The 27918-nt window shown below is 41.4% G+C and overlaps 1 protein-coding gene across 4 annotated transcripts; it reads right to left on the bottom strand.

Moving 5' to 3' along the window:
- Positions 1-19: 19 nt before the first annotated feature.
- mfn2 (mitofusin 2) lies at positions 20-27654 on the bottom strand. 4 transcript variants are annotated; one of them, XR_013507178.1, is made up of 21 exons: positions 26687-27193; positions 24335-24516; positions 23321-23456; positions 22817-22979; positions 17818-17942; positions 17171-17279; positions 16781-16888; positions 15631-15784; positions 14951-15018; positions 14255-14376; positions 12805-12931; positions 12482-12586; positions 11112-11214; positions 10441-10661; positions 9716-9871; positions 9050-9246; positions 7259-7393; positions 5318-6201; positions 2576-2639; positions 923-1451; positions 20-831 (listed from the first exon to the last, which is right to left on the bottom strand). XR_013507178.1 is itself a non-coding variant. In XM_078288350.1 (18 exons), exons 2-18 carry the CDS (start codon positions 24510-24512, stop codon positions 6132-6134), a joined length of 2277 nt encoding a protein of 758 aa, XP_078144476.1. In that variant the 5' UTR covers positions 24513-24516; positions 27315-27654; the 3' UTR covers positions 4113-6131. The 4 variants fall into 4 exon arrangements, 2 of the variants coding, with proteins under 2 accessions (XP_078144476.1, XP_071783649.1); XR_013507179.1 differs by having other exon boundaries at positions 20-779; XM_078288350.1 differs by lacking the exons at positions 20-831; positions 923-1451; positions 2576-2639; positions 26687-27193 and adding an exon at positions 27315-27654 and having other exon boundaries at positions 4113-6201.
- Between the last annotated feature and the right edge of the window lie 264 nt (positions 27655-27918).

Raw genomic sequence — 27918 nt, 5'->3', positions numbered from 1 at the left:
AAAATATTTATTTCTCTCCACATTGTAAAATCAGTCAATACATCCATGCATTTCCAAAGGTTGCATTTTGCACTGAAAATCAGAACAGAACATATTCTAAATAGAACATAGTACATAAACACAGCAAAAACATTTGTGGAGACAAAAAAGAAAGCAGGAATTAAAAAAAAAACCCTAAGCATCATCTCATCGCCTAGCTGGATCTGGCCATGGCACTTCGTCCACATCACAGGCTATGTCATCTCTCGCAAGACAGCGAGGGAAGAATCTTCTTGAATGGCGAATCCATCCTTGCACAGACCCTGCATCAGTTTGGTCGCAGGCCTCCTCCATGGCTTGAATGAGGGGTATCCTGACATAGGGCTGGAGATCGTAAACCTTCCACCGCCATGCCGAAAAAAACTCCTCAATGGGGTTAAGGAAGAGAAAGTATGGTGGGAGGTATTGGAGTGAAAATTGTGGATGCTGATGAAACCAGTTTTGGACCAGAGCAGATCGGTGGAAAGATGCATTGTCCCAGATGACAATGTATCTCATGTGCTCTGCATCCATTTGGTCTTCTGCTGTGACGATGTTGTGTAGTCTGTCTAAAAATGTGAGTATGTGGGCCGTGTTGTAAGGACCTAAGTTGGCATGGCGGTGGAGGACCCCATTCTGCGTGATTGCAGCACACATTGTGATATTACCACCACGTTGGCCCGGGACATTCAAAATAGCTCTGTGGCCAATGATGTTTCTCCCTCTTCTTCTTACTTTTGTCAGGTTAAACCCAGCCTCATCTGTGAAGATAAATTCATGCGGGATTGCATCAGCATCCATTTGCAAAACTCTCTGAAAAAAAGACAACATTGTGTAGTTCAATATAGGCCTACTATAAATTTACATGTAAAAAGGTTCTGTGTGCAGTGTGTACATTACTTACCTCCACATATTCATGCCGCAGGTCTTTTACTCTCTCAGAATTTCTTTCAAATGGCACTCGGTAGAGTTGTTCCATCTGTATGTGATGTTTTTTAAGGATTCGCCCCAGTGTTGATAGAGAGACCTGATGGACATTATTGAAAACTGTGTGGTCATTGAGGATGTTGGTTTGAATTTCTCTGAGGCATATCGCATTATTGGCCAAAACCATGTTTATGATAGCTCTCTCTTGTTCCTCTGAGAATATGGGGCCCCTTCCTCCTTGACGTTCTCGAGCCTCAATCCTATGTAGACCAATCAAAATACATGTAAAATGTCACAGGACAGCGTACAAGGCATTGTTTCAAACATGGAACTCTGAAACGCTGAACTCTCTGTCCAGCCTCTCTCAATGTCAACCCATGGTTTACAACATGGTCAACCAATGTTGCTCGAATCTCATCTGATACATTTGGTCCTCGTCTTCTTTGTCCACGTCCTCCTCCGGGTCTACCTCTACCTCTTCCTCTCCTTCCTCTGAAAGGCAGTGCCTTGAAATGGCAAAGAAGTGACATCATGTTAGATTTCTGTGTCTAATGTAGAGAAGTGTGTTTAGTGTTTTGCAAAACACTGTGTGTAGTGTTTTGCAAAAAGTGTGAGGTTGAGAATGTGCTTATAGTTGTGCAGATCTGGGCTGAGGTTTTGCTCCTTGAGTGTCAGGTTTCACTAACTGTGTGTTATTTTTCATTTTAGTGTGTAAGCAATCGTAAAAAACTGTAAATGTAGATCTAGCCTAGTGATGCAGTAGCTTTCAATAGGGGAGACTGGGGCTGGTTGACACATTTTTAACTCTCTGTTGGATTTCTCTGAGTCAGTGAATCTCACAAGATTTATCTCAGCATCAACAGACAGTTTTGGGTAAAATGGCTCTCTTTTATACTTCCAAATTATTTCAACAAATATTTATTAACTATTATGACTAATTATTAACTGTGGAGAACAGATAGACGGTTGTGGGTGGCCTTTAAGGAAACCAATCAGAACCTGCCATAATACACTCTAACTTTGGGACACAGGCTGCATCCCTTGATCTGGAGTGAAGCGCTGTTGATTCCTAACATATCAACTGGCTCTGATGGCATGGTATTGCAGCCACATGTGGATTGCAGGCTAACGTTATAAGGGGTATATTAAAGTCTTTTGCCTCTTACACATCTTCCTTGAAGCTTCACCTGTCTCACATCTCTGAACATGAGTAGTGTATTGCTCCTCTTTGATTTTCTATGAAAGTTTCCAATTTCCCTACCTATTAAAGAACTAGAAATAACTAGAAATAAATAACTACAACTCAGAAAATAGCTGTTCTGTCGTGACGGGCCTGGTTGGCACAGTGTGACGCAGTCCTAGCAACACAAAAAGTAAGCATAGAACAAAACTCCACCTCACCCCTTTTCAACTGAAGTGATGATGGACATATGCAACATACACAATTTAGTTTACTTGGAGAATATTTCTGTAAAATACAAAATTTACTTGTCTCATCAGTGAAATGACCACATGGGTATGCTCAGAACAAGAGGTTACCTAACTGAAGATTCCCAGCAAACATTGGCCAAGTTGTATAATGTGTAACTTGTTGTATTGTGGTTTTGTATTGTATTTTATATTGTAATACCTGCTTGTTTCTCTCTTGGCCAGGGCTCCCTTGCAAAAGAGATGGACATCTCAATGGGACTCACCTGGTTAAATATAGGAGAAATAAAAATAAATAAAAAAAATAGGTTCAGCCCCAGGTCTACATAACATGCAGGTTCAACACCAAGTTTTCACAATATGATATTAAGGCATAGTAAAAATACATACCAAAACAGCTTTGGAAACTGTTTTTAACTGATATATGTATATGTAATATGAAGATATTGAAGTCCTGATTTCACAAAACGATGCAGGTATCAGCTGTGGACGACTACAGATGTTTTTCATTTTTGCATTTATATAGCTTTTCAATGTTGGTGCAGGACATCCTATCATCATTTATTCAATGTTCAAATGTTGTCTGGCTCATTACACAGCACTTTCTACTGTGGCTGTAATACACAGGTACAACCAACCCCGTAGTCAACCAGCCCCGGCCTCCCCTATCAATTGGTTTGATAAAAGGGACTCTGACAGATCAGATGCAGTGCAAAATGAGCAACTTTAATTGCAATCCCCTTGTTCTCAGCTTTTTAGGAACTTTTCTGATGTTAAGTTGGCCTTGATGGAACTTTTGGAGTCTTTGAGCTTTATGATGGAGCCTGCTCCTAGTGGTTGGTGGTATTGTACCGCCATCTGCTGGCCACATTATCAACTGCACCATGACAGTAAGCAGACAGCACTCACAAGGAGAATACATTCAAAGAGTGATTGGTTGGTTGGGACAGATTCTGGGAATTTTCTGTCAAGGAAGCAGAGCAAGGAAAAGAGAGGATGATTCATGACTGATAAAATAACTTGCTTTGCATTCATTGCAGTGGTTGTGCCATGGAAGTCAGTGAGAATAGATGAAGTAATATTTACCGTCATAGGGCACGGGGATATCAAAAACGGAACAAGGATGGATTTTCAGGAAATACTGTTTTCCATCATTTCAGGCTGAAGGGTCTGGATGATAATGCAGTGTAATGAGTATACTAAAGGGATGGGGATGGGTTTAGCGTACACTCCAGCAGTAATACAAGTTTACAAAGATTTAAGATGAACAATACTAAAATAAACTGTGCTATCATTGAAGAATAGGTATACCTATTCATGCATAGTGGAGGGCAGCAGTGGCTTGAGATGCATCTAGTCTAAGTTAATAATTTGTATGGTAGGAGGGGCAGTCTTAAGTAGCATTCTTGATCAATGCAATTGTGAGTCATGTCTGTGCACATGTTCCAAGCACGGGCGTAAACGGTTCACAAGGGGCCCGGGTTCAAGAATTGCTATGTGCCCCCCTACCCCAGCACGCCCACGCACCCCCCACCCCACGTACCCCAACCCACCCACGTCACAAAATGGACTGAATGCAATTCAATTTCATGAATAATGCACACTAATTTGACATTCCTATTACGCTTTAGAGTTATATAAAATTGTAAGGATAATTTTAACATAAGCACCTTCAACAAATACAGTATGTTTCTCACATTGTGATCAGCAATATAATAAATGTAATAGTTCTACACACATTTCTTTACCATGGTGTCAGCTTTATTTTTTTTTCCATTTTACATAGATAACTAACAGGACAACAAACTGCAACAGTCACTGCATGCAGGTCTACACACACAGTCAACCTCAGCCCTCCTGATGTCTAGCTGAACATTTCATCTACTTTGTGGATTTACATTTTGGGAAAAAAAGACTTTTTATTAGAAAAAAAAGGAACCACAAACAAAACAAAAGCAGCAAAAATATAAAGTGCACGTCTTCACGCCGAAGTAAGTGTCTTCCGGCAGCCTTCCTACTCACTTGGCACAACCCAACATATATATGGCTTTATTTTACAGTCCGGCTGAAGCACAGCAGCCGTTTCAACAGCAGCATTTAACGTACGAGGGGTTAAATTCGGACACACACCCTGTGATGTTTGTTTTTTAGGTTTCCTTCCGAAAGGCAAGTGACATGAAATCATACATATTTGAGAAGCCAATTATAAAATTTCAGATCAGTGTCTATGCCTGGATTTGGCCACTGTTGCCTTGCTAATCATATGCAGTTTAGATGAATGTCACTTGTTTGTGAACTAAGTAGAACCATATCCAATAGAGACACAGGTATGGATACCTGATAGAGGGCAACAGTGCATTTGATTTGAGGAGCTGTGGCCCACATATCCATTCAAACCGAACTGTACAATAAAAGCACGGCTATACACAGAACAAGACAAACTCTGAGCAGTGACACATCAGAAGACATTGAGGCTCTGAGTGAGGCATTTATGGATAAATAGGCGTTTCAGTTGGTAATGCTAATGTCTCAATTGTCTAACTGTATCAATTAAAAGGTATATTATTCTTTTCTTTATTTAAATTTTGCATTCAAGGCTTTAAGGATGCAAACCTTCATTCTATTGTTAACTATTAGATATGACAATGTTTCAATTGAATAAAACTGCCTACATGAGGACCAGTTAAAGCGTAATATCCAATAAACTGGTCCGTGTGTCTTAGGTGTTTAAAAGGTTAAAACTATTCAACTTGCATCACTCCCCATCAGTGTCATCCCTGCAAACCTGAAGATCTGTTTATTCCCGATAGTAACAACAAAGGAATTACACTTAGTGAAATGTAGAAGTCAGAGCTACTCTGCATGGATGGTAAACAGGTAATATCTAGATCTGGTGCCATCTGGATTTGACCAATCTCTAACAGATCGGAACTGTTTGACTAACCTGCCTTGCCCATCCTGTTTCCATCCTCAGATCCCTCACAGCCGGGACGGTCTGCCACATGACTGAGTCCTCTCCAACAAGAAAACCTCCAACTAGTGTGTATGAGGACACAGGTTAAGATTAACTGATTGATCTTGACGGCTCAAACTAAGTGCTTTAAGCAACAGCCTGGACAGTCAATCATATTTACTTTTTTGTCACTCACTGATTTATAGCAACAGAAAAAATAGAATGTGAGCATGACAATGGAATAGCCTATCCCCAAAGGCAAGTGCATTCAAAATGGCTGCCATCTCCAGCCCCTCCCCCCACCCGACATGATCATGCAGGGTCAGTTCTGATAGCTAGCGTTGTTTCAGACTCTGAAGAGCGACTGGATTTTTCACCTAGCCCAACACAGTAGTACACTTGGAGGAATAAATAATTTTGCATGTCTCTCATTGGTTATATCACCCTATTTACATAAGACCTTTTCTTCCATTCCCTCATTTGGACTGCCTTTAATTCAGGGTGGCACTTATCGTCCGTGTTCAAAAGGCATAGCATCAAATTAAATATACAAAAACAAAAGACAGTTCATTTATACTCTTCACAAGTTAAATGTGGCAGAGGGATATTTGGTATCAAATTAATTTCCCCTTTTCTATTGAGAAAACTGCAGAGCTCTCATTCTCGTTAACTGAAGGAAGCAAAAACAAAGAGTCGACTGGAGAGGAAACGCTCGTCTAGTTAACAGAAAATAGTTATATCTTGTGTTCATAAAACATAGGTGGTCTTTCCAGTGGATCTCCTGTCTGGGTGGTGTCAGATGGTTTTACCGGCCCTGGTGGAGATACTGCTGGGTGAACATGTTGAGCTCGCTGTCCAGCCAACCCGCCTTATTCCTGACACAAGAAAACACACAAATACAGAGCAGAACTGTTTAGATTCTCAACCAGAGTAACAAACAAATCAATTTAAGTCCAATTAAAGCAAAATGCACACATTTGCTTTTTTCAGATTCCCATGACAGTCTCATTGTTAAATTCTGTATACATACTGACACTTTAATGGTTCAACCTATTTCATACTGCACACATATTTCTCATCTTGCATATTCCTGATATATACAGTATATGGCATATATGTAGCATTCATATTTTTGGCATACTTTCTTATTGTACATACATACATGTTAATTCTTGCTTTTTCTCAGTAGTTTCTACTGCTGTTATTTTGCACCTTAATAATGTTGTAATCCAGACTGGTTGCCAATCAGTTTCAGACTTGATTTTAAGATTCTATTAACTTTTAAGGCTTGTCAAGGCCTTGCTACATCTCAGATGTTTTAACGCCTTATGAGCTATCGTGCAGCTTTAGATCCTCAGGCAGGGCCCTTGTCTGTTCCTTAGTCTAGGCTAAAGACTAAAGGCGACCTGGCTTTCGCTATCAGGTTCTGAGGAGCTTAGACTGGTTAAATCAGTGTGTCCTTTAAATCGCTTCTCAAAAAACATGTTTTATACTAAATTATAACATTTTTATCTATTATTATTATTGCTATTAACATTTTATTTTCCCTAACTAATGCTGTTGATAAATAGTTTATTATTAGGTGTTCAGGAGGAGCACCTCTATAAGAGCACCTCTTTTTGCAAAGCGCACTGCTTAGCTGAATTCTGGTATGCACTGCCCCAGAGCCCAGCATAAGGGAAATACAGTGTGCGCTCGTACACTAGGCAGCACGGTAGAAGTCAACGCATGAATTATACTACAGCAATTTGGTGGTAACAGGTGGAGTTTTTAAGTAAACATGGTTTCACTCACTCAAATCATGCAGAGCCCCTCACCCCCCAGCCCTCCATCTGAGCACCTAGAAAACGCTACCGCACTTGTTATAAATTGGCCTGTTCTTTGGCTGCACCACAGTATGTATAGGTGAGCTGAGTCCAGTGAGGTTCTTACCGCAGCAGCTTGGCCTTGCTCTGCAGCGAGTCCAGCAGCTCGATCTTGCTGTTCATGTCGGTGATCTCGTCCTCCAGGTTCTGGCGGGTGACGTCAACCTGCTGGCAGAGCTGGGCGAAGGCACCCGCCAACTCCCTGACACCCACAAACAGAGGCAGAGACACAGCGTTAGAGATGATCTCGCCAACATGAAGATCAGTCATGTTTACAGCATGGAGAGAGCACCAGACAGAGATATTTTACAATCAAAATAAAGGGATTGGAAGCACCTTACTTCTGCAACGTCAAAATATTTATTAAAGCTTCAAAAGCGCATAAATGAAGGAATAAATATTTTGACATTGCACAAGTAAGGTGCTTCCAATCCCTTTATTTTGATTATATCCTGTGCCATTTTGGAAGTCATTTTTCTCCCTAATGTTTTTTTGACAGAGTAGACACTCCACACATTCTTGTACACTGAACACCAACAATATCAAGTGGGGTTAGACGGATATATCAGTGTGCTGATATATGGGGATGATATTGTCCTTTTTATTAAGTAGCAGATTTTATCAACTCAGTGTCGTCCACCTCTGAAATGATGGAGGTTCTTCCCTGAACAAAGCTTCATAAAAACAGTCTGGACCTGCCATGACATTTGATTTTCTTTATTCATTTATTTTTCCCCTACCATTGAATAAGTGCAGTAGAGACAGTTGTAATGACCCATGATGGTCTAAATGCTGTTTCAGGCTTTTCTACCCTGACAAGAATAAAACTCTGGGTGGAAACACTGAATACTTGGAATTTTTTGGCATGAAAATGGTCAACTTGGCGACTGCAATCTAAAAATGTCAGTATCATATCAACCTGCAAAAACCCATATACGCTGAACCCTAATATCGACACTGACTAGGGTGAAAAGAAAAGGGTAAATACTGACATTCCAGCGTTTTTGTGTCATTTCCCAATCTCACCACCAGAGGCAACTAGTGAGCAATACAGCACTGCAGAGAAAAATCATTTCTGATTTATATTTAAAAAGGCCCTTACATAAGAGCAGTATGACTATCTGGCCCTGGCACATTTGACACTAGTGGTAAGCCGACAAGCTCGAGGGATTACAGCTGGTTCATTATATGTAACCGGCCAGTGATGTGAAACACTGGGGGCAGAGAGGCCACTAGGAACCAAGTCAAGTCTAGATTGTGTCCAGTCCCACCATGACATTGAGTAATGTTAGCAAATATAGCTTTTAGCATATTCCTTTTATTAATTAGATACCATATCAATTTTATTAATTAGATACCATCCAAAGAACAGTGCCTGTTTGTGGGAAATTATTTTTATCACAACGCAATGTAGTTTCATAGCATACAGGCATAGGAGTGATGTAGTTTGATAGTGTTCAGCTGTAGAGGAGTGATGTAGTTTGATAATGTATAGTAGGGCTGGGCGATTAATCAAATTTTATTTTCGATTACGATTTTGGCTTCTCACGATCATGAAAACAAGAAAATCCAGATAAAACGATTTTTTCAATTCTATTTAAAGTTCAAAGAAATCCAGTGTTAAAAGTTTTTTTTTTTAAGAAGTTCAATAAATGCATGATATTCCAAAAGTCAATGAGTAATCGTGTTAAATAATCGTGATCTCAATATCAATCAAAATAATCGTGATTATGATTTTTGCCATAATCGAGCAGCCCTAATGTATAGGTATTTGGCTCTTGAAGACCACTGCCATGGTAAAAAGACATAGAAACAGATGTAGTCGAGTGTGTGTGTGTGTGTGTGTATTTGTGCTCACTGCTGGACTTGGTGGCTGCAGTTGGATCCGGTGTAGCTGACGATGAGCTGCAGCTTCTCGCTGGCGTAGTCCACAAACTGCCTCTTGAAGGACCTTTCCTTGGCCTTGGTGGTCCAGGTGAGCCGCTCATAGACGTACAGCAGCCCGTACAGACCCACCGACAGGGCAATCAGACGCCAGCCCACCGCTTTCCAGATCTGCACACAGGACGACCATCTCAGTGATTTAGCATTGGTGCATGCTGGGAAAAGGGCTGGTGCAAAGGCTCACTCAACCCTTATGTGTAAACAGTAGTTTGGAACAGCATCTCACTGCAAAAATAGGACCAACTTGGCAAGAAATTTTATCTCAGATCCAGACGATCAAGTTTAGTTTCTCCTGTAAACCCTTTAATGTAAATATGACCTATATGCTGTAATCTCTCACACATCATCTTTTCCCATACTCTCATGTTCCTTACATTGTTATATACTGAAGATATATTGATATTTTGTGAATATTTTTCTCTTCATTCATACATTTCTACTTAATGTTGATGTTGTTGTCAATGTTGGAATTGGAATATTGCATTTTTCTTTGCTGAATCCTATTACTGATTGCTGCTGCAGTGATGCAATTTCCCTACAGGGATCAGAAAAGTTGCATCTAATGCATGTGTCTCCTCACCACACCGCCGACCACAATGATGCCCATGGAGGTGCGGGACGTGAGGGATGCAAGGCCGGTCACCATGGAGACCATCAGCTCCTCCTGGGTCATGGAGCTCTGGGGGAACGGAGGCATGCTGCTGCTGACTGGGGTCAGGGCCATGGGCCGAGGAACCTGCAGGAATATATGACGTATTACAATACAGACAGCCGTGATGTTTTAGACAGCTGATATTTCCATTGTAGCTGCGCTGGAAATATCTCAAGCTAATGTCAGGTTGTCTACGTTTGGCAAATTATCCACAGGAATAAGAAAATTGCACTACCAAACCACAAAATGGACTCAGAAATGCAAGGTACATCATCAGTAGCCGTTTTTTTATAATGGACTTTTGATTTAACTTTTATATGGAGTAGCAGCAATGTAGAATATTGCCCTGGTGGGATAATTAATATTGATTAATTGATAGACTCCTGATGTTGGCCTATATGAGTATAGTTTATTGCAATCTGCTAAGTGCTTTAGTATGCTTTGTGTTTTTAATCTTGTTGATTGTTTTTATTATGTGTTTTTACTGCAAATCCTGTCTGAAAAACAAATGTACTCACAGGACAATAAGTTTGTTGGTTGTTAGTTGAAGTGGAGCTGAACTGGATGTTGTGCTTAGACTTGGACCGTCTTAGTTGTATGTGATAAACCCGGGGGAGAAGGGCATTGCCTCCAGGCCTCCCTGAGGACGTTACCTGGTCATTGTAGCCCATGAGGGCCCGCCGGGTATTCTTGGGCCCCAGGAAGCGGTTGACCAACATGGTCCAGCCCAGGGAGAAGTGGAAGCCGATGTCCTCCTGGAAGTCGCTACAGAGCTTGTCGCAGGCCAGGTCATAGCTGAGGCTGAAGCACTGGCGAGGAACCAGCTTGTCTACCTGCTCTCTGACCACGCCGGGCAGCAGCGGCTTCAGGCCCTCTGGAAGGACAGATGGAGAGGAAATGAGTGTAATGCCAAAACCAACTAAGGTAGAGACAATGACAGTGGTAAATGCGTTATTTGTGAACCAGGGGAAAAGGAAAAAAACAAAACAAATTATTGTTTCATTTATTGTTATTGAGGTAAATGTGACAATATATTGTAATATGGATTTGAGGACTTAAGGACTTATTGCCCTGCCTGATCCATCACCCAAAAAGTGTTTCCATTCACATAACAACAAAAACATGAGTTTAAATAAAGGCTCACATATGTAGAATCGGTTGTTGTGAACTCTGCCTTATTGCCTGACTTTATTGTATTTGTCCATGTGTTTGGGATCAAAGCAAGCAAGGGTGGGATAAGTAAGGCTAGTCAGGCTGGATATATGTGGATAGTTGGGTCAGGTGTAATCAGGTGGATAACTAATGTGGATAGGAGGAGTGTTACCGATCATGTCGGTCTGGGTGGACTGCAGAGCGCTGGTGATGGCAGTGGAGCATCTCTCCGACATGTTCCTGCCCAGACCCTCCTCTATGTGCCGGTGGAGCTCCTACGACAACACAGCATCACAGCAAAACAGCCGTCAGCAACACAAACACCTGGGGCTGTTCAGTTTACTAAGCAACATTACCTTACATTAACAACTCCAGTATTACTGCTTCAAAAGTACCACTTGAAAATGAACCCAGAGAACGTGATACTCAATACATTTTCTAACACCAGTCGCTGAACCCCATAGGTCCAGGTTAAAATAAGATAAGATGAACCTTTAATTATTCCTGCGGATATTGGGCTGTTTGAGCAGCAAATAGGATATAGATACAAAAGGATATAGCAAAGAAAATAGAATATACAAATAGAGCAATCAAGGGTTATTCAAACCCAGAAACAATTTAAACTGAGAGACAGAACATTTTAAAAAGAAATGTATGAATGACAAGTATGGAGAAAAGTACTAAATAACAGCAGTATAATTAATACAGAATATGCATGATATGAAAACAAATATACCAAAAATATGAGTATGAAATGGGTGGAAAAATAAAAAATATTAATATAAAAAAATGATTTTCTCACTCAGGTTGAGGTTTAAATCTATTGAAAAACAAACTAAACAACCTTTGGAGCTTAAGTCAGGTTTTGGTTCACAAAAAGCTATTACACCTTGGTTCAAGTGAGAACAGAAATGTTTTGTTCAGGTCAGACTGGCATGGTCATATACTGATATACTCTCATCCCAGATTTTAATAGAAAGGCTTAGGTAGGACTGGCACTTTGGCCTCTATTTATGCCACTCAAATGAGATTGTGGGGTTAAACAAGTATAAGAATCAATCTGGACTGCTCTTACATAACAACACATCAAACAGAGCAACAGGGGCATTATACAGGTTCAGTGAGCCAATAGGACGCCAGGGATCAGCATTAGTGAGTGTTGAGCGCAGATAACAGACAGTAGTTTAGCAAAGATGTAGGGGAATGGACTATAGTGCTGACTGATCCTGCTGGAGGCAGGAACACTGCAGTCTGCACAAACAGCAGAGGTGCAGTGAGTGGCTTGTCATCACATTCACACCTAGCATTACCGTTTCATATGAGCCACGCAGATTTTACTCTGATAGAAATGTGATTCATCACCCAAACTAACTCAGGAGGTGGTCAAACGCCCATTTGGTCAAAGTGTAAAATGCAATAGTGGTTCCATCCACATAACATTTAAAACATGAGTGAAATAAAGGCCCACATATGTAGAATCGGTTGCTGTAATGTGTGTGTGTGTGTGTGTGTGTGTGTGTGTGTGTGTCTTTTCAAACTCACATTCTTGTAGACCTTGAGCACCACCAGTGATGGGTGGAAGTCCATGTGGAAGTCGTCCACCAACACATGGAGCCTCCTGATCTCCTCTGCCATGGCATTAGACACCTAAACACAACCACACAGCCTGGATGAAAACTCCTAAATCACACAGTTTCCCCTCCATTCCAATGTCTATCCTCTCTTTATTAGAACAAAGCTCAACTAGGACTATCAACCAATCAGCATTCACAATTACAGAATCTTTTTGAGGCCTTTTTCAGACTTTAAGGACCCGCAGATGCCCTAGAGTTGAAGGTGTGTTATGCTGTTGTGTTGGGGTTCACCTGTCTCTCCACCTCCTCGGTGATCTTCTTGATCTTGGCTTTACAGTCCATGGTCAACAGGTCCAGCTGCTTGTCTATGAACTCCATACGGTCCTGACGGTCCTCCCTTGTCTCCAGGCAGTGGATCCTACACAGACACACACAAAAAAAATATTCAAATAAGTTTCTGATAATCTTTTCATGACACAAATGAATGAAAATGTACAACAACTGCTTCAGTGCCTATACATGACGGATTGATGCTGGATAAGTGAGGCAGCACTGTCCCTGTGCTGAACTACAGCCAGTTGGTGAATAACTCATTTTTTATGCTGAAGAAAGGCTCCAACAATTCTCGCTCTGTTCTAGAGCCGATGCCTTTAGCGACTTTTGAGTTTATTGCACTGGGCAAGTTCATATAGGACATATATCAGTCTTTATTAACAAATGTTTTGACTGGAGGTTTTCAGCCATAAGAAAGAAACATTTTATATGACATTTAAAAACTATAATCTGTTGGCTTTGGTTTAAAAATCACTGGACAAGGTGTTCCTTTGTGCATTTGCACATTGGATTAGTTATGTTTCAAGCGGCAAAATTTCAAGCCAACCATAATGATCAATTATCACCCAAAGCCATGAGGGCAGACATTTCTTTCATTGGTCAAAACTTTGGTGCAGGAAAAGACTTTCTTCCAGGGTAACCCATCACAGAGCCGGCCTGGGACCTTTGTTGCATGTCAGCCCCCTCTGTCTGCCAGTCTTTCCTGTCTCTCTTCACTGTGACTTAAATAAAGCAAAAAATGCCAAAAAAGTAATCGTTAAAAACAAAAACAAAAACAAAAAAAAACAGGTATTGGTGATGGTCCTTGTATTTCTGGGGCCATTTTGTTTTTTGGTGGTGCATTTTTCTTCTTTCCATCAATAACTGGTCAGTGCAGCTACAATGGATTTCATAGCAGAAAATGTTTCAGCAATCTAAAACATCAACGGTAAACATCAGGTTTTGGTGTCAGTCTCTCAGAATCAAAGAGTGAGGGCTTCTTTCTAGAGCCGCCATTGTGCATGGACATTCAACAATAACACAGGGAGAAATCCATCGTAGAAGACGCAGAGAGACCAATTTCTCCACTGACAGTAGCCGCAATAGACCAGAATGCAATGCAGCCACAAGACGTGTTGCGTTTTGAGTAAGGGGTACGACCCTCACTCATTCTCAGCTCAAAAAACTCTCGCTATTACCATTGCTCGTTATTGTTCTCTCCTGAGGCAGGTGGGGGAAAGTGGATACGCCAAAAACTTCATCACAAGGTTACTCCAAATGCATTGAATATTCAGTTCAATGATATACAAAAGTGTAAGAATATCTGAGGGGAAGCTTTTCCATTAACAATTATCGCATTTGCTGTTAGTCTTTGGTTCACATACAATCTCGGCACACCCATACAATCTGGTCTCGGTATATGACTCACCTCTGCTCCTGTGCAGCTATGTGTACAGAGTCCATAATAAGGCGCAGGGCTTCAGAGATCTGCTTGGCTCTCACGGTGTGCTGCTCAAACTTGGTCTTGACCGCTGACTGGGAGATGCACTCCTACACATAACAGCCACAGCATTAGCATGCAGGCCAATAAACCAGGCATCAAATCAAGGCCTGGCAAATGAACTGGCATTAGGGATGGGCATGATTAGTCAAATAACCCACAACTCCAAATGGAGCTGAAATCGACTTTTGACATCTGGATTATTTAGTTAGTTTTACACAATGGATGATGTACAATAATTACTAAAATTATTTATTAACTTCAGTCAAATAAAGGTCCTGTCTAAAGTAAACTGGTTAATGGTCCCATGTTAAAATAAATCTGGCTAATGATTGTGATGGGTGGTATGGGTGACAGTCAGTTGGGTAGAAACTGATGTGCATGGCAGAGTCATTGAACTAGAATGAATAGCCCCCAGTGAGACCCTGGAACCTGGCATGAGCTATGGAGAAGCCTCACCTTGAAAGCACCATGGCGATTTAAAGAGGCTTTGCAGTTGTACCACAAATCTATCAAGCATATTTGAACTTGACTCCAAAATTCATGTCACTATTCAATTTGTGAAAATTTTTTTTTGAAAAAGCCCATCCATAGTTGTTAGATCTTTATGTTGGAGGATCTTACCTCAAATCGTCTCTCAAAGTTCTGGAACTCAAACATTCTGGCTTGAAATCCTTCTGCAAGGGCACCACCTAAAACAGGAGAACAATTTGGCTTGGTCATACTGTATAGTGTGTGTGTGTGTGTGTGTGTGTGTGTGTGTTAGAGTCAGACCGATATTTCAGGCTGATATTCGCCTTTTATTAAGCTCAAGCTGATTTTTTTCCTTTTTTCTCCAATTTAACTAGACTGACAGTCTGGCAGCCTAATAGTTAGAGCATCTCTTCATCATACCACAGGTTTCAGTTTCAAATCTTACAACTGTTCTGAGGCTGATACTGTCTTGTTGGCTAAGATCATTCATTGGGTCTCCATCTCTGAGGTCTCTATAGGTGCTTGACCTTCTAATTGCCACTTGCAGCTGCATCTGTTATTATTATCCTGGGTTTTAATAAAGAGTTGTTGTGTCCCATGATGGTCTAAATGCTGTTTCAGATGCTTTTCCACCCTGACAAGAATAAAATCCTAGGAGAAACACTGAATACTTGCTTTTTTGGGGAAAATTGTCAAAGTTAAAGATACTGAATAGTGGCACCAAATATCGGCTATCGGCAACTTCAGTCTAGAAATATTACCATCGGCCTTCAGAAACCCATATCTGTTGAGCCCTAGTGTAGTGCATGTGTTTTTGCCTCCATCTCTACCTCCTTCAGGCATGCCCTGGGCCTTCTGCACTCGGGCCTGGAGGACCTCCTTGGCAGAGACGAAGAAGATGCGGTCGCTGGCCTGGGCTCGGTCCACCACACCCAGCTCATCCACCAGGAAGCTGCTGCAGCGGTCCATATGCTGCCTACGGACCTGAAACACCAACAACACATTTAATCCATTTAATCAAATCCCTGGATCATGGGCTATAGAGCATATACACAGGGAGAGAGATAGAGGTCAACCAATTTATTGGTTTGGCCAATTAATCAGAGCCGATAGGAGGTTTTATTAACAACTGGTTATCGGTGGATATGAGCGACGTTGGTGGCCAAGGAACCAAAGAAGCATATTTTCAATGTTTTAAAACTAAATCTACAACTTAAGACCATATTTAACTGTATTCAATATCTTTTAAGGCCTTGAGCATAGATAATATAAGACTTTTTCAGAATGTGCAGAGACCCTGTGAAGCAGGAGGTCAGCCCCAGTTCAAGTCCACTAGCCCAGATGAAGTGAGGTTCAGGGTAATACCGGCTAAGCTGCTCACCAGCCTGCCTAATCTACTGCTACTGCTGAGTCAACACCAAGCTGATAGTGTACTACAGCTCAACACACACACACACACTCTAGCAGGGATGGACAATCATGTGCCATGGAGAGTCTGCAGGTTTTCATTTCAATCAAACACTACAGCAGCTGATTTCACTCTTTAGTTCCTTCTGTCTGGCTGAAGGTTTACTAATCATTGAAATGACCTGGTGTAGTCTTTGGCTGGAATTAAAACCTGTAGACTGAAATATCGTTCATTATTGTCCTCTTATTGTGTGGTCCACCTGATATGATACAGTTTGAGTGATTATATACTGTATTTATTGAAGAATTAATCAATAATACCCTGGTTGTCTATGGGAGCAGATTCCACGCGAGTATGCATGAATATTTTTTATTAGTATTACTAAGTATATAGTATTACTAAGTGATGAGCAGTATTAATACTTCACTTAGCTACCAATGTACTGGTTCCAAGTGATAAAAGTAATGCTAAAGTCACACTTTGTATCATCACTATCTGAAAGCAAGAAGCTAATGCTAAAGCCAATGTGTTTCCAAATGCTCAGTATTTTGCCAATGCTAAAGCTAACCCACCTCCTCCATGTACTCAGGCTCTGAGGCCGAGGCGTCCCAGCGGTTGTTCAGGATGAAGATATTGGGACTGGAGAGACGCTCGTTGACCTTGTGGAAGAACGACTTCTCCTGTAGAAAGACAGTTTTCCATTGGTTATAAAATGTATCGACACAACACACACTGGAAACATTATCAGGTTCTGCCTAACAAGCCATTTACTTTCTTCAGGAATTTCTACTGATATGACTGCTGCTATTCTGCACACCCTCCTAATGCTGCAATCCAGTGGTTTTCAATCCATTTTGTCAGCAACAAAGGGCTGCAAACACACAGCTTTTCAATAATAGAAAGTGGATTGCAGACGAGCTTTGTTATACTGACTACAATTACTGGAAAAACTCATGTCTCACCGTCTGCATCAGTGTTGACTCTGAGTTTGCAACCAGAACAAACACATCAGCATCCAGGCAGAACTTGTCAATCCAGCTGTCCAGCTCTGTGGTCACATCAATCCCCGGGCTGTAGAGGAAAACAGTAAGCCCATTGGATGAATTTGAGAATGAACAAGCCAGCCGTAGTTCAGGGCAAGTAACAGTGAGTATGAATGTTTTTAAGCAAGAGAAAATTAAAACGGATGTGAAGATTTTTTGGTAAAGCCCAATTCCTCCCTGCCAGCAGTATTTTGATGAAATATACAGATAACTTTTCCATGATTTTCCATAACTAGGAGTGCTTCCATAATCTAAAACTCTTCTTCCTTCCTGGGTTGTTAATGCTGTTTCTCTCAAGGGGTGAACAGTCTGGTTTACACTCCAGTTGGGCTGAATACCACTACTATCTAAATAAATTAATATGTGAACAAAATTAGAAAATACATTCTGCTATAGTTCTGCAAAGAGATTCATGTGTAAAATTCCCTGATATTCCCTGACTTTCTTGACCATCCCTGTCTGGAATACACCTCTAAAACTCAAGACCAGTGTAACCCTGTGTATAGAGGCAGTACAAGTGTCTGTACATGCGTGAGAGTGTGTAAGTTAAAGAGCATGTGTCTGACCTGTCCACCAGGACCAGGTCGTCCCTGAGCAGAGCACACTTGGCTTTGGGCCACATGACACAGACCAGGCTGCCGGCATCCAGGTCCTCATCCTGGTGAAGAGCGTGGGCAAGCTGGTTCACCGTCTGCCAAGTGGAGGGAAGAGACACAAGTTAGTCAACAGCCTTGAGACAGTAGCTGGGTTTCCATACAACAGGGCTCTAAGTGCAACCATTTTGGTCACAAATGCAACCAAAACTGAGATTATGACACCTGGAAATAAATTTGGGCACACTGGTGCAAATAAGTGTCTTGTGACTGTTTTTGAGTAACGGCTTAAGAACAAGCATGGCAAACCCTCTCTTATTATCTGTTCTGTTCTAGCCAAACACCTACTTCACCTAATTGTATTTACCCCAAAACTTTTTTCTTTATTTTTTTTTTAAATTGGCTACAATAAAATCCCCTTGCTGAGGCTTCCTCTCACAAGAAACATGTTCTCCACAAGTGCCAGCTATCCAGATCATAACTGACTCCTACCCAGTCAGTCTGTTATGAAAACGAAAAGTGAAACTAATGTTTCTATTCTAAAATGTAATGGGGTGTACTAGACAGTAACTTGACACTTTTTAGTTGTCAGATGTGTAAAATTGTCTAACGCTAAGATATATTGTGTACAGCATTACTCTAGTGGCCATTATTCTATGATACCCGAGTTGAGATGTGACATTTAGAGGGCAGAGAGCATGGACGCCATGTCAACAATGATGAATATTATTATTATTTTTTGCACCATTTGCTTGACATTTGGATGGAAACATGGCTACTGATGATGGCTAGTGCAACAGGAGACATAGTGCCATGATGGCAGGCCAGAGTTGGCAAGGGACACAGTAACAAAATTAAGTATGTGTATGTAATATAAATATAAAAATTGTATTGTTTGGGAACCCTATTTGTTGTGGGCAGTTTTAATATTGTGGTGAGCCACCACAAAAGTCTTTGTATTTGGACTTTGAGTGGGTTTGACTCTGGGTGGGTTATCAGAACAGCTTGGCAAACAAAATTAACAGTTCTTTATGGTGCATGCACAAACAGATGTCCAAACTATGATGCAATGTGTTCCCTTGAACTGGATTCAAAAAAGGGAATTAATCTCTAAAAGTAAATTTTAAAATGACTGATTGAAGAAGGAGCAGATTACCAGCATTAACTGGGCTGAACTGATCCCATCCAGATACTGCTTATCACAGTGACATAAAGTAAACGTTGGAATTATATGCAAACTGTCTGTTCTGGTTTTATGATTTGCTAACAGCTAGCCCAGTGAGCATTCAGCAGATGTGACCTATTCTCTAGTTCACTCCTAACAAGGGGTTAGGCCTAACAAAGAGCGTCTCTGTCCATCCCCTATTCTCCAAAACAGGATCTGCAACATTTTGTAACCTTGTGCTAGAGCACCTATGTAGAATCCTAGCTTGCTGCCATTATAGACGTTTCACTGAATTAGACCGACCACATCTCCAGAAGGACCAACAGGAAGTTCTGGCATCCCAGAACCACCCTCCTCTATACTGATCAGAGCTACACTCATTTTCACTATGCTGTATTTACATCAAGGCTTACACATAGTTCACCCAATCAGTTCTAATGTCACCATTCTGTCTTACAAAAGAAAAAGGCAGTAACTTCAATCTTGGTTGAAAATGAGATTTTTGTCCATTTTATCCGGTCAGAGGAGGATAAGGTTCTTGATAGGAGGATAACGTTCTAGTTGGTGGGCAAGTAATGAAAACTTTAAAGCCTTAATTCGCAGTTTCACTCTGAGCAGTTGTTGCTGATTTTGCCTTTGCAGGGCAGCACTGGTCTCAACAGCAATAGGGTAAAGGGACGGTGGGACCTACTTGGCCCATACAGCAATTCAGAAACTGATTTTTTTTTTTTTTTTACCAGCAATCATAGAGTAAGGGATGGCTGACTCTTTTTGCTTGAAATAGACTCCTCGGCAGTTCAGAAACCATGTAAGCAAACAGTAAGGTAAATCATGCTACAAGCTGAGAACAGTGTATGACTACCCACTTCTGCAACAGTATGTAAGCTATTGCTGATATACCGCTCCTGTCTAAGTCATGATGGAGTCCCATATTTGGGCCCCAACTGGTGCCCTGTCTGTTCTGCCAGACCCAATGTTAGGCTATGAACTGGAGCCACTGGTACAAAGCCACTGGTCAGAACTAGGGATGGGAATCGAGAACCGGTTCCAGTTGAGAACCGGTTCCAAATTGTCTGATCCATCGGAATCGTATGCCTCCGAGCTTATCAATTCCTTTTATCGATGCCGGCATGTTTTTCTGACAGTTGCGCATGCGCATTGCAAAAACTCATGCGTTGCAACAAGAAAGAGTGCTACTTGTAACGTCTGTAAAATTATCATTTCTGTGTTCACACATCGCGTTTTTTGATGTGGAAAAAGCGCTGCCTGGAGCGCTTTTTGTGAGGAGAAATAAGAAGCGGATCACGGCAACGTCACCTGACGTTAGCTGAGCAGCTGCTAGCTCACTAACCAGCTGGTTAGCTCTTCTAGCAGACAATATAGTGTTGTGCAACAAGCAAAGGCTTACCAGATATTTCCAATACATGTCCAGTATAATCCATACTGCCTTTATGATCGCTGTTGCAGTAACAGAAATTCACTTATTACAACGTCCCATTTCTCCACCGACTTTCACGTTCTCCATATTTGTTGTTGCTATGGGAAACGGCCAGCGTCTCTGTCATCGCGATTGGTCGGCTGGGAAAAAGCGTTTCACGTCACCTGGCGCTTTTCTGAAAAGTTGAACATTTCTCAACTTTTGAAAGCGCTCCGCTCTGACGAAAAAAATGCCGCCTTTTGTGCGCCTTGCGGCCGCTTCCCATTACTTTTAATAAGAAAAGGGCGCTGGCAGTTGGGGAAAAAACGCTGTGTGAACGCAGCCTAAGGTGGAAACACCAGCAATATGTTGAAACATCTTAGGGTAACCATCTAACCATCTTATTTGTTTTCCAAATTATATCATTTTAAGAAAAGGAGCATTGTAATTTTTTCTAACATGTTCAAATGTTATTAGGCAGACATTCTACACTGTGTTCAGACTCAAGAGATAATAAAACAGCTGCGTTGCCGCTGAAAACCTGTGTAGGCCTACTTTTTTTTCCACACAGAAAATTAATTGGGAATCGATAAGGGAATCGATAAAGAACCGGACCGATAAGCAGAATCGATAATGGCATTGGTATCAATAAAATCTTATCAATTCCCATCCCTAGTCAGAAGTGAGAGCAGAGAGCAGTGTCACTTTGCTCCTGTTGCTATGTTTGAAACTTGGCTCTTCCAAGTGTGTGCTTGTGCTTGTGTCTGTGTCTATCGTTCAGAAATGTGAGTGGAAGACTCCCAGGTCAAATAGTATCATATGAGAAGTGGGGCACCATATCTAGGCCACACATGAATACCACATTACCACCATACCACAGCACTTGAAGGCTCAGAAAGTTACAGGTCATTACAGACAGTCATAAGAGTGTTGTTCTGTTGTGTTCTTTGTTTTCCTCCTCTTACGGGTAAACATTACCATGGGCTGAATCTTGCCATGTAAATTTAAATAATCATTACTCATAAATGTTATTTTGTTCTCAATCTTTCTATGTGCCACTCTGCTGAGGCTCCTTTACAAACTGCAGCATCAGTGAGTTGTATCAAACCTCTGTTGCTCTTTGGAGAGTGCAGCAGTAGGTAGGCTCAGCACAAATAGAGGGAATAGTTTGACAGAGTCAGTTATAGAGTGCCTTGGCTTCAGCAGACTTACTTATGATTATTAAAGAAAATACAGTTGTGCCATTTTCTTCTGCAGACATGGATATTGAGTGAGCAGAGGGGAAAAACAACCTGGAACAGTGCATGGGCCCTAAACTCTCCCTCTCAACACTATATTGTGTACTATGTCACCTCCGTGCCTCCTCCTTGTGCTTGAAACCACGTGATGTCTGTTTTTGCTGTTGTACAGAGACCCGCTTTGCTCTACTAGTGACCAAAAACTGTGTTGCTCATCTTTAAGCACTGTGTTGGCTCTACAGCTTATTTAAATGATTGCTATGGCTTGGAAAGTCTTGCAAGTCAGTGCCACGCCCTCAACTCCAACTAATGGCCAGTTTTTTTAGCTTCTTCGCAATTTAAAAACTCATGTTTGTATGTGAAGAAAAGAACCATCAACCATGAATCTGTGAGAGTGGAAATTAGAGTTAATTAGAGTAGAAGTCATAAATGTGGTAAAGGGGAAAATGGCAGGAATCTCTGGTCTGGTTCCTGACTACAGCCATTGCATTTGACATCAGCATGGCAGAAAAGGCAGCTGAAGATCAGTGGGCAGTAGAGTGGATCTAACCACGTGGTCTTCGTCAACCCACAGCCTAGACTTAGACTTAGAGAGAAAGCATGGCTGACAAACCTGAGGATAATCCTTGCCTTAAAGAAACATGTCAAGAAGACAAGGGCCCCACTGTGCATTAAGCCAGGAATAAATAGTTTCAGTAGCTGAAATTAGAATATCTATTTTTTCCTGGCCATACTGATTCTGAGTGGTAAACTCTAAGGACTGATCTGTGCCATTACTTACAGTTAAAAGGAAAAAATCTACTCTCAGATATTCTTACACTGTTAGACATCAATCTGTGATGTTCAATGCATTCCAGGAGCTATTTTGTGATCTGGTGTTTTATTTATTTTTTATTTTTTGGTGTACCCACTTTCCCTCAACCTGCCTTGTCAGTTAGTGATTTCTTAGGTTTCCCAGAAAGCCTTTTGACAACTCCCCAACTGCAATGAGCTGAGAGTTATGTAGGTGGAGGGAGCGACAGTGACAGTAAAAAAGCAAGAGTTTCCAGTCGTGAGATGTGAGTGCCACGTTAACCCTGATTATCCTATTTTTGCTGTGATATGAAGATCAGTGGTGTTTTCCCCCCAGAGCATGCAGTGCGTTATGCTGACCTTGATGCTCTTCCTCTCCTCAGAGCCCTCGGTGAGGAGGAAGGCCTCGTTGCCGTCGGTTCCCTCCACCCTCAGGAAGCAGTTGGTGGTGTGTCCAATACCTGACGGCAGCACCTTGTCGCATAGCATGGCGTTGATCACAGAGCTCTTCCCGTTACTCGTCCTAAAGGACACACAGCATACCTGTCAGCAGTTTCTTCTGCCATTTAACCTGCAGTCTGTCTACAGTTTGGAATTCGACTTAATCAAGTCAAAGGTAAGACATTTTAAGACCTTTTATTGCCACCTGGAATTGAATTCAAGACCAATTTAAAAACCAAAATAGAGAAACAAAGCTTGCAAAACCAGGCCATTTCTGATTGAACCCAGCTAATGAAAACTATAAATGGGCAGAATAAGAAAAAGGCCAGCTGGAAAGGAAAGCTGAAAGGTCTGAATGTTTTTTTATCTGGCTGGGTCTTGTGATTAGAACAGACTCTAGTGCCTGATAAGATGGGGTCATACCTCCCGAAGAAGACCACCTTCATGTGCCTGCGGGCTAGCACCTCTCCAATCCCAGCCACCTTGGCAAGGTAGCCCTGGACCTCCTGGACCTGCTCCTCTGTGGTGACCGGGTCCAGCTCTTCATTCTTGTAAGTGTCTGACAGGTAGAGGGCAACAGACAGAGTCACACACTGACACCAGGTAGGGCTGAATCATCAGTGATATCTGGAGTTGTGAAACTGAAACATCTACATAACACAAACTGCAATGTTCGCAATGTTCGTTTGCAGCTAGTAGCACCAACTGGTTTGAATAAAGAATGCTCACAACACCAACAAGCCATTTTTAGTTAATTTCAGCACCAGTATAGAAACTTTCTCCATACTGGGACATACCTGGTGAAAACAAATAAGACTAAATTTCTACATGTGACCACATCCTGTGAAATCCCTGCACTCCTCAGTCACAAGAACGATACTAGCGTAACATGAGATCAACCACATGATTTTCATTTGATCCAAGTAAATTCACTAAGGAGATGGTATGTGCTGGAGTTGATGCACTCACACTCAAACATTTTGGTTTCCACAAAATACATAGACATAACTGAGGGGTTTATGATAAAGCCTTTGAATTGACTAAAGCAACTTCATGCATTGTCTTCAAATAGTGCAAACATTGCTATCACATGAGGCCCAACACCATTTTTCACTGCTCAGCAGTGCAGCAGTGAAGAAACACTACAGTGTTACAGTGAATTTAGGAAACACCTACTTCTACCCCACTACACTAAGCAGTACTTATTTTGATTATGAGCAGTGTGAACCAACCATACATAATTACTGTAAACAAATGAGACCATGGTGGAGACGATTGGTAGCCTCTGTCTCATGCCAGTGGTGTTGTTAGTGCTAGTGTTTCTCAAAATTAAGACCACATTTCCCATAAACTCCGTTGCTTCCTGTCCCCCCTGGCATCTTTGGCTTTACTGAAGAGGATAAACATGTTGGAAGTTATTAAGTAGAGAGAGGGAACCTTCTAGAAAGGACGAGCTCTCCTTGATGTAGGCTCCCAGCTGTTCGAAGATACCGTTGATCTTCTTCTTGGCTGTGACAAAGTGCTTGAGCGGCGATGCGTTCACCTCCGCCATCAGTCTCTTATCCTTCTTGCCGTGGACTGCGTTGGTGTTGGGTCGCGGGAAAACCAGAGACATGGCACTGAAAAGAACAGAAAGAAACAAATCACATTCTCGCCTACAACTGAAGCGCAAGCACAGCCTACAGAAGCGTTGTCGAATGCCACTTGAAAGAGTAAAAGTGAAAAGAGAGTACAAAGTTCAAAGTAGGAGTAATATTAAAGCTTATTGCCTCTACCTTGGCACTGATGATTGCAATGACAATTGGCTTAAAGCCTGCACAAAAACAAGGCAGTGTTCTAACAACTAGAGACGGAGAGACATTCAAAATAGGAAGTACAGAAAAAGTTGAAAAAAGGTATAAAGGAAATTGTAACATTCTAAATGACCTTCAACTTACAACAGCTGTTAACTTGGTACATGGAGTAGACCTCTAGCTGTCAGCTGTTAAGTGTAAAATGCTGATCGGCAAGTGAGGTGTGAAAGCGGGCATACAGCTGGACAATACACATTCACAACCCCACAGATGATGCTTCCAGATTCCTGTTCAACAAGAGCCTACCAGGCTGAACCAAGGCTTGCAGAGAGTGTAAGGAGGGGTTTATTTGGTAGTATAAGCAGACTGGCAGGCCACCAACTGGATAAGTGTCAAATCAAGTACCATTGCTAAGAATTTCATATCTTTTATTACTGATCAATATCTGCCGTACAACCCTCAGAATAGTGCAATTCTACCAGTGTTAAAGAGGACATGTAGATACCAGAGGATAACAGGAACTGAGTATTACCACAATGCTTTTTCAGATGCTGAAATAATCTTTCTTAATCACATTACAAAATAAAATGGGAATAAACCATTGAACTAAACCACTGTACTAAAATAAGACAAAAAATTAAAATGTCCATCCAAATAACAAGGAATAATTGTTTGTCACACACTCAGACCGACTTATTTAGATGACTGATCTGTTCTTATTCATAATTATGCAAGTAAAAAATAGAAGAGCGAGTGACGCGTTAAATTTACTCAGTCAATTAATTATTAACTTGTTTATTTTGTTGTCATTATGTTATTATATTACTGTTATTATATACATTATGAACAGTCAATATCATAATATCATGCATGAAATAATACCCCACCACTTTTACATGCTGGACCAAATATACTAGAGGCGCGAGGAACTCTGACCTACTGGCCCAGCCAATTAAGTGGAAAAAATCTTAACATTGAACCCTGCCAGACATACTTAAAGTTGGTCAGATATTGGGGTGCATGGTTCAGACGTTTTCATATTATTGTCCTGAATACGGAACATAGTGTGATCTGAAATGAAGCCCACATTGTCCAACCTTAGTCAAAAAAAGGGTACTGCTTCATGTCTACCTACACTAATACCAAGTGTGAAGACACATGCAGCAGTACTCTCTTCCTTGCCAAGTGACAGTCGTGCAGAGAGCCATTGCCTTTGAAGCACAGAGTGTCAAGTGTCACTCCAACATGTTACCACGACCCCAGAGGGTTCAAACACCAGCATCAAAACCACTGCTAGCATTAACACTACTGGAGAATAACCCTGTGATATGCATGTCTAGGGTTATGGTAATGGACCACGGTTTGATTTAAAGTGGTAATCTGCAAGTTCCTTGACAAAAACAGTAACTGTTCTATCATTTTTTCTCTGTCCACAGTAAAAAAAAATGTTTAAAAAAAAATCACAAAATGATGTCTTCTGAAGGAGCACCTGCCTTCTGCTTCTCCTAACATGAAATGAAGTGACATAAAGCTTCAGGCAGTTTTGTCCCGATAGATTCCGTTCTCTTGTGCATGGAGAGAACATCAGGCTAAACTCCATTCAATATCTGGGAATTTCATGTTGCCTTCCTTATTGGCAAAGTTAAACCCCTTGTAGACCATGACTTAAGGAATTTGCTGAATTGTTGATCGCATTGAAGCAGTGTGAAGGTCTTCTAAAAGTTGAGATTATGCCGAATTTACCAGAAGACTTTAATGATTCAGAAAAGGTCTTACGCCATGATGTACCAGGTATCTACGGTACGTTTAGCAATGCAACATTATATTGCCATGTTTTAAAAGCAGTTTGGCATGACATTATCTCCATATCGTGGCCACAGCATAGACAACACTGCTTTCAGAGGAATGTGGTGGCCCACACCCCCTTATATCTGACAACTCGCTGTCACTAGACAGAAAACCATGCCAACTTGTACAGGTTGTAAAAGAAGCTTACCTTTACTTCTCGGGTCACTCTTCGGGAGGAAAAAAATAATTATTCAAAAACGGGAGCAAAATTATGTCGCTAGTAAAAAGCCGCCACGGCCATTACCACTCGACTTCGGCGTGACCTTTCACACAATTTTCGGAGGTTATAGTGCAGAACTGTAAAGGTATTTCGTTCTTTTTAAAACAAGATAATTTCATAAGCATTCCCAAGTCGACAGGCGACTAACGAGATAAGTCCTACAAAACGGCTGGTAAATCAGAGGGAAGAGATATTAAGTTAACCAGATGGTACGTATCCCCAATATCTTCATCGACTGGAACGAAGGGCACACAGTCAAAATGACACCAGGCTAGCAACCCTGTCTAAATGTCAACCCCAGCCTTAATACAAATGTTTAAACTCGTTAGCTACCTAACGCTAACGTTACAGTTGTGAGTCCAAAGCCATTGGGATCCAAAGCCATTGTGTAATCGGCTAGATAAAGTCCTGGCATGACACCGCACTGAGCGCGGACAGGTCCAGTCCAGGCTACAAGCTAACGACTAACTAGCCTCCCATTAGCTACTTCCTGTTAGCATGCCGACTAACGACATACGGTAACTAACTAACGTTAGTTAACGTCTCCGTGACTTACCGTGGATGGGGGGGTTGATTTACAAACAGCCCTCTTGCATCTTGGTCCTTTTGGAGTGATTCTAAAGTAATAATACTACGCAACTCAATATTTACTTCATGTAACTAACGTTACCTATGCTAAGTGAAGGGGGCGTCTATCGCACATCATCAGGCACTAATGTTTCAAGGGGCACAAGCTTGCTACGAAGCTGTTAGTTACCGTTAAGTTTGCGACATTGGCAGTGACTGAATACAGCCGTTTATAATTTTCCAAGCTGGTTGTTTTCGCTGGGTTTGCCAGGCAGCAGTTTGCTTTAGCAAAATACGATGCTATGCTGTTGTTTCTGCACCTGTCTTATTCGTGCTGCTGCCGAGAGATGTGCCTGTCTTCCCAACAGGGTCACAAACCAGCGTAAATGGGTGCACATCGCCACCTACTGGACCGGGGTGTTCAGTATCATATCTAGTATGTATAGGCCTACATAACTTTTATATTGCTGTCTTATATTCCATTAATTTGACCTGTACCTTTAAGAAAACTGAACATTCCCACTGCTTGTTTGCTAATATCCCTTTCAGATTCCACTCCCTTCCAATCTCACTCACCCTCGACTGAAAACTTT

Source organism: Centroberyx gerrardi, chromosome 14 (assembly GCF_048128805.1).
Source record: "Centroberyx gerrardi isolate f3 chromosome 14, fCenGer3.hap1.cur.20231027, whole genome shotgun sequence".
In the NCBI taxonomy this organism is placed as follows: Eukaryota; Metazoa; Chordata; class Actinopteri; order Beryciformes; family Berycidae; genus Centroberyx; species Centroberyx gerrardi.
The sequence above is the reverse complement of the archived record's forward strand: the minus strand, read 5'-3'. Positions and strand labels throughout refer to the sequence as shown.

Excerpts from the sequence above, each read along its gene's own strand:
- mfn2 (XM_078288350.1), bottom strand. The coding sequence starts at position 24,512 with ATGTCTCTGGTTTTCCCGCGACCCAACACCAACGCAGTCCACGGCAAG. Across the intron at positions 12,932-14,254 it reads ATAGCTGCACAGGAGCAGAG|GATCCACTGCCTGGAGACAA; the intron begins GTGAGTCATATA and ends GTGTCTGTGTAG. Across the intron at positions 6,202-7,258 it reads AGCAAGGCCAAGCTGCTGCG|GAATAAGGCGGGTTGGCTGG; the intron begins GTAAGAACCTCA and ends TTCTTGTGTCAG.